This window comes from Phalaenopsis equestris, unplaced genomic scaffold, assembly GCF_001263595.1.
Source record: "Phalaenopsis equestris unplaced genomic scaffold, ASM126359v1 Scaffold000002, whole genome shotgun sequence".
Lineage (NCBI taxonomy): Eukaryota > Viridiplantae > Streptophyta > Magnoliopsida > Asparagales > Orchidaceae > Phalaenopsis > Phalaenopsis equestris.
This window is the reverse complement of record NW_018164444.1, coordinates 44460962-44467242: the sequence shown is the minus strand read 5'-3', so window position 1 is coordinate 44467242 and position 6281 is coordinate 44460962. Positions and strand designations below refer to the sequence as shown.

The 6281-nt window shown below is 33.3% G+C and overlaps 1 protein-coding gene across 1 annotated transcript in view; it reads right to left on the bottom strand.

The window, feature by feature from the left end:
* LOC110034839 (2-Cys peroxiredoxin BAS1, chloroplastic-like) overlaps positions 1-4330 on the bottom strand; it is a 23740-nt gene extending 19410 nt beyond the window's left edge. Inside the window, exons 1-2 of the mRNA XM_020739081.1 lie at positions 4026-4330; positions 3800-3871 (exon numbers count right to left, since the gene is read on the bottom strand). Coding sequence (XP_020594740.1) covers positions 3800-3871; positions 4026-4244 — 291 coding nt within the window. The 5' untranslated portion in view covers positions 4245-4330. The remainder of the gene's footprint in view (positions 1-3799; positions 3872-4025) is intronic.
* Between the last annotated feature and the right edge of the window lie 1951 nt (positions 4331-6281).

The following is a 6281-nucleotide window of genomic DNA, read 5'->3' as shown; positions in this document are numbered from 1 at the left end:
TATATATATATATATATATATATATATATTCTTATTTGTCCAAAAGTTGACCAACTCTACTCCTCCTTAGATTTACTTTGATATCATTTAGGGGAGTGCATGACTTTAGAACTTGTTTAAATATTTAAAGGAGTGTATTGGAGTTTGCAGTGGAATGATGGGGATTAGAAGGGTCATAGTGGCAGAAAATTTAAGACTCATGAGTTATTTGAGCAGTTTATAAGATCTTTATGGAATTAGATTTTTGTGGGGTAAACAGCTAGAAACAATTGTGTATGATTTAATATAGAGTATATGATTAAGTTTAAAGAATTTTATATGATTGTTGAGGGGTCGAAAGCAAAACTAAGTTCTTGGCATACCTAGTTTGACCAATAGCTTTAAGATAAATTTTGGAGTGGATGTAAGGGTTGAGTTGCGTAGTAGATTATTTTATAGGATTCTATGAATGTTGAGAGGATGTTAATAATGATGAGAGCAGCAATTAAGATACAAATAAAATTGAAAAGTTGAATAGGATAACTACATAATCTCATCAAATAAAAGCCAAACATGAGCCACCAAGCACCAAGCTAAGAAAGAGTAATTCTTCACTTAAAAAATTTCATTCAATAACTAAAAAAAAAAATTATTACATATCAGTCCTATCTCTAGAAATTATATTGAGCACAATTTAAAAAGAAAAAAAAAAGGTAAAAACTTGTAAAAAAATGTTGGCAACACAATTTAAATTAATTATTTTTTTATAATGGCTAGCCCATACAAGCCTCTAACTTTGAGGAGTCAAACATGCATAAGCTAATTTTGAACTGTGAAAAAAAAAAGTTTTTTTTTACTAGGCTCTTGCAATAGGCATTGAATGGGCAGTTGGTTGGGCAATTTCTTGGCAATTTCTTCCAAATGAGCATTTGGCTTCATTTATTTGATCCACATGATGTGCTACATTACATTGTGGTGCAAGGTGTCCTCCTTTTTTAAATTGACATTCAAAAAAAACAAGTATAATTTTTATAACACGAGAATGAAATATTCCAAAAGTAAACTTATTGAAACTAAAACTTGTAGAAAAGAAAAAAAAAATTAGAACTAATCAAGGAATTGAATTTTCTACTAATGATATTAAAAAATTTTGCAATGATCAAAAGATATCAAAGTATTACATAATAGGGATGACTTCACAATGTAATGGGTGGACAATGTGGAGCAAAAAGCCCATTCTTGAAAAGTTAAAATGTATATTCGGTAATGCAAGGTTGTCTAAAAACTTATGGTTTGAACCAATGAGAACAGTAGATGTGCATCCTCATTCATTGGTTCCATAATGCCCCAAGAAGCTTGAAATGAAATTGTCATCAATTACTAGATCACCATGGTCTTCGAATGTACTCGCATCAGAACAGAAAAGCTTGCAATGTGCCGTGAAATGGATTTTTATTAGCCATTCAAAAAGAGATAAAGGGTACCAGTGATGGTGCTTGGAGCCAATTTTACAAAATACATGATTAATAGGAATGTTGTGTTAAACGAAAAACAAGTGCTAACATTATCTCAACAAATAGAGCACAAGATAAATCAATTGAAGCTAAACAGGTAATGAAGCTTGAGGTGAAACAACCCAGCCAATCAAGTTATTATACCGATAATAAGGAATTATCTGGAGCATATAATGAAGAATCTAAACAACAGTAAACAATAAAAGAAAAGCAAAGAACTTGTGGCCTAACAAAAGATGGACCTCCACATGTGATCAAAGAATTATTAAAGTATGGGCATGCTTATATATTAGCAAATGCATTTGTTGCAGATTTGTTGAATGAAGGCAAGTCAAAATCCTAAAAAGAAACCACAAAATTTGATGAAATAAGTCAATGGTCATGGTAACAAAACTACAAGAAGAATGTTGTCATTTAAGGTAAAACAACATCTAAATATTGGCAAACAAACCCAAAGAAAGTTGTTAGTTGCAGTGATTATTCAAAAAGAAAAAGGTTCTACTAAATATGGAGGAGATAGATTCAGAGTAGGATTGATTGCAAAGGGCTTCCCACAAGAAGAAGATGTGGAATGCAATAAGCATTCTTTCCAGTTGTGAGACGCACATGGATCAAGATCTTGCTTACCTTAGCAACTCAATTCGAATTGGAGCTTTAGTAAATGAATATGTAGGCAGACTTTTTCTATGGAAGGTTGCAAGAAATAATATATATGAAGAAAAGCTAATGGTTTCATCAAAGTAGGAGTTCAAAAATCAAACAATGTCTTCTTAAAATATCCTTATATGGACTTGAGCAATTTGAAAAATATAATACGTGAAATTTGATGAAGGTTTTAAAAGAAGCCTGCAAAGTGTAAATTTCGTCGCCATAAAGTGCTCATAAGAGGTTGAAGGTGTACTGATCAAGTTGTAAAACAAGTTTACATCTCCAGACAAGTTATGTTTGATGAGAGCAGCGTCTGATAAGTTTTCCTCTATCAATGATATCCTTACTTATAAGCCATAGATAGTTCAAGATAAAAATGCTCAACATTCTCCTCCTACGATAACTCAAGATTCGTTTGAATCCCACTCTTATTCCTTTTCTAAGAAAAAGATTTGGAAGCTTGGAGTTCATGATTGCAATTCAAAAAGAAATATGTTGAAGTTGACAATAAAAGATCATTTGATTAAGAATGTTCAATTGAAGTTTCAGAGCAAGCAAAAAAATAAGTCTTTCAGAAGACATGGTGACTGAGATTATTCTTTAATTGTTTCTTATTTTACTACTTCTACATAAGCAAATGTTGGTCTTCATTCACATTGCTGTTTCTCCTATTTCATTTTACAAATACTTCTACAAAAAAGATTGACGATAGGCCTCCTCAATGCTTTAGGAAGTGAGCTTGACAGTCTCCCAAAAATCAGCACTAAAGGGGAATATACTGAAATGAATAACTCCTTTCTAAAATAATTATTCTCCATATCTTGATTTATATGATACGGACTTGATTCTAATTATTTGAGCAGACTTTTATTATTTCTTTCATTTATGTCAAGTGGGAAGAGGTACTGAATTATGTAATAACCGAGCAAGAAAAAAATTAATAATATTACATTGTCTAATTTCTTCTCCAACTCTTTTTCCTTCGGCTATTGCACTTTAATTGAATCCGCGCCATGAACACACAAAAGAACTGGCATAAACTTTGGTGCTTTTTTTTTTCAACAGAAAACAGAACTTGAGAATCAAGAATTGTAAATTTTAGATACCAAGAATGCTGCCTTTCCAGGTACTAAAGAGAGCATTATCTAGTGGTTGAGGTACTGTCTCTATCAGCTTGGACCGTGAATCTATGCTGTTCTCTAAGTTTCTGTTATATTCCTACAAACTCAGAGATTGCTTTATTTTGTACCATCATCACCTTGATCCACCGGTTTTCTTAAGTTTCTTCATTACGTCCCCACTTCATTCATCCAATTAGTTAAAAAAGGCTGAAAATAGTGGTGGAGGCTGTGCAGCAAACCACATCTTCAATTTTCAAAACAGGAAAATGTTGAGAGTAGCTCCAAAGTTTGACATAAAAAATAAATCTAGCATTTTATAGCTAGAAATTATAGCCCATAAAATGTCTAAATGAATAATATGATAACTTTACCTACGAACTTGAAGATAACAAAAAAACTTACTTGATACATCAAAGGCGACATCAAAACATCTAATTTATATTGAAAAACAAATACAAATCTAAAAGTTCTTAGAATACATCTTACTTCACATACAAATGTGAAGGAAGCGAACTATGATGACCATAGAAAGAAAACCTTGATAAACTCCTGGTCGAATACTGCCTCTGCCTCAAAGTCTGGTGCTGGATTTCCCACCAACGGTAAGCTCTGAGGATAAAATGGTTTCAAAAATAAGATTAGAAACTGCACAATGAAAAAAAAATATATACCCCTCATATCCAAACAATAAACCCTAATAAGAAGTTAACAGAACATCAAAAGAAAACAAGTATATTTAGAGAGAATGAACACAAACTCGTACAGCATTGATGCAGAAAATTCTCTTATGCAATCTGGGAGCTGAGACGATCCTAGGAGAGCAAGGCTGGAAAATCTTCCTCAGGCCATGGAAGTTTCTTGGAATGGCAATCGTTCGAGCAAGAGGCATTGAAGGAGAAAAGGAGAAGGCCATCGGAGTGGGGGTTTTAGATGAAAAGGCGCTGTGGCTCGTCGAGAGTACTGAAGGAGCCGAGTACGCCATGGAGCGGAAGTTAACTTTGCTATCTCTCCAATTTCTCTTATGCCTGCGGATAAGCCCGGGTCGAAATGGTGAGGGTTTTAAGCCTTATAGTCGGATCGGTGCCGCTGATTACGGATAAGCAATTGGGCCAACAACACTGCTTCCATCACTCAACCGTGAAGGAGTAAATCGCCATGTCATTACAACACACAAAGCAATTCTTGTTTTTTATATATCTAATACTTGGACATTTACGTTTACATTTGTAATATTTTAATGTCATAAAATTATAATTTTTAACTTTTAAAAAGTATCTAATAGTGACATTTTTTGTGATTTTAAAAATTTTAGAGCTATATATATAAATATGAAAGTTTAGATGTTAGATATTCAAATATATGTGAATTGTATGGTACAAGGGTAAATGCCCTTAATAGTTAATCATTAGGTGATTAAGTTGACTTATTGCTTCAAAGGAAATGCTCACAACATAAGATGGCTTTTACTTCAACTATTATGTACTGCCGACATCGATTTTAATATCTAAAAAATGACTTTTGATTCTACTAGTGTCGTGACTCACCCATCAAATTTAAAATCAAATTCTAAAATTTCAAAATCAGTTCTTTTATATACTCAAATACAGTCATGTACTTAAACATGTTTTTTTAGGGGCGCAACAAAAGCCTTACGGGCTTCAAAAGCCCATATCCGAAGATCCTGTTATCGTTGGACTAACCCCACCTGTTGAAGTGGTTGAGTTAAACCCACCTGTCAAAAATGGTAAAACTAAGCCCACTTGTCAAAATGCTCGAACTGAGTCCATCTGCCAAAGTGGTCTACTTAAGCCCGCCTTCGAAATGGTTGAACTATAACTTCCTCTCAATTTGGTCGAACTGAGCTCATCTGCCAAAGAGATTGAATGAAGCTCACTTGTCGAAGTAGTCAAGCTAGTCCAAGGCAAACAAGCTGCTAGAAATAAAACATCATTATTTCATAACACATATGTCTATCCTTATTTATGACGGCGTCTAATACCAAAATTGCAATTTTTTCATCAAGAAGGTACAGACAAACGTAATATTGTACGTAATATAATTTTATTATTTTTCTCATGTATAAATTGGAGGTTAAACGGTGCTTTTTAGGGGATCAAATATCTAGAAAGAAAATAATCTCTAAGTCACTCTCTCTAGATATAAAAAAACGACATACTATCTCTTGTTAGTGGGAAGCAGAAATCCTATCTTTGAGTTAATTTATGGTCGTCTGGGAATCCTAAAAAAAAACATAGAGTGAGAAACACGAGCTCAACAATAGCATCCACCATCTTTTCTTGTACTTTCCTCCTCAAAATAACGGTACGGGACCCTACTTCCTAAAGGGATTCAACTTCTCCTTATTATTTTTTCTCTCTTAAAAACTAATCCTACACTAATATCTTTACATCCACAAGTCCTTCACTCTATCACCTTTTCTCATTAACAGGCTCAATTTTTCTCTCTTATATAAGTAGTATCACTAATTAAGAGGATTGCTGCCTTTATCTGCAAGATTTACCTATAGTTGGCCTTCTTGAGTGACACATGGTTGCAAAAATAGTCCTCACATATTTTGCACTCAAATAATTGTAAATTACATTAGGATTATACAACCTTTTTTTTCCATCTTATTCGTTATTTGAAATCAACTTTAAGAGCAAAACACTTATCATATCATCTTTATTCCTTAATGATATTTTTTTTCACCACAATACTACTATGTATTAGTGACATACTTTGTGATCATATTTGTAAATAATCCACGTAATAATATAACTGCGGCTTATTTAGTAATTGAGCATAGTCGGTGGCAATAATCCCTAAATAAACTGAATTGATGTCATTTCTTCCCATTTTCTTTTTCCCATTTGCATCCCCAGAATCTCTTATTTTGTTTTGTTTCATTTCTGCCCTGTCGGCAACTGAACACCTTTCATCCAATCTCTGTCAACTTGAATCATCTTCACAACTGCCATTCTTTGGCCTAACTCTGCCATTATTATCATCATTCGTCCAC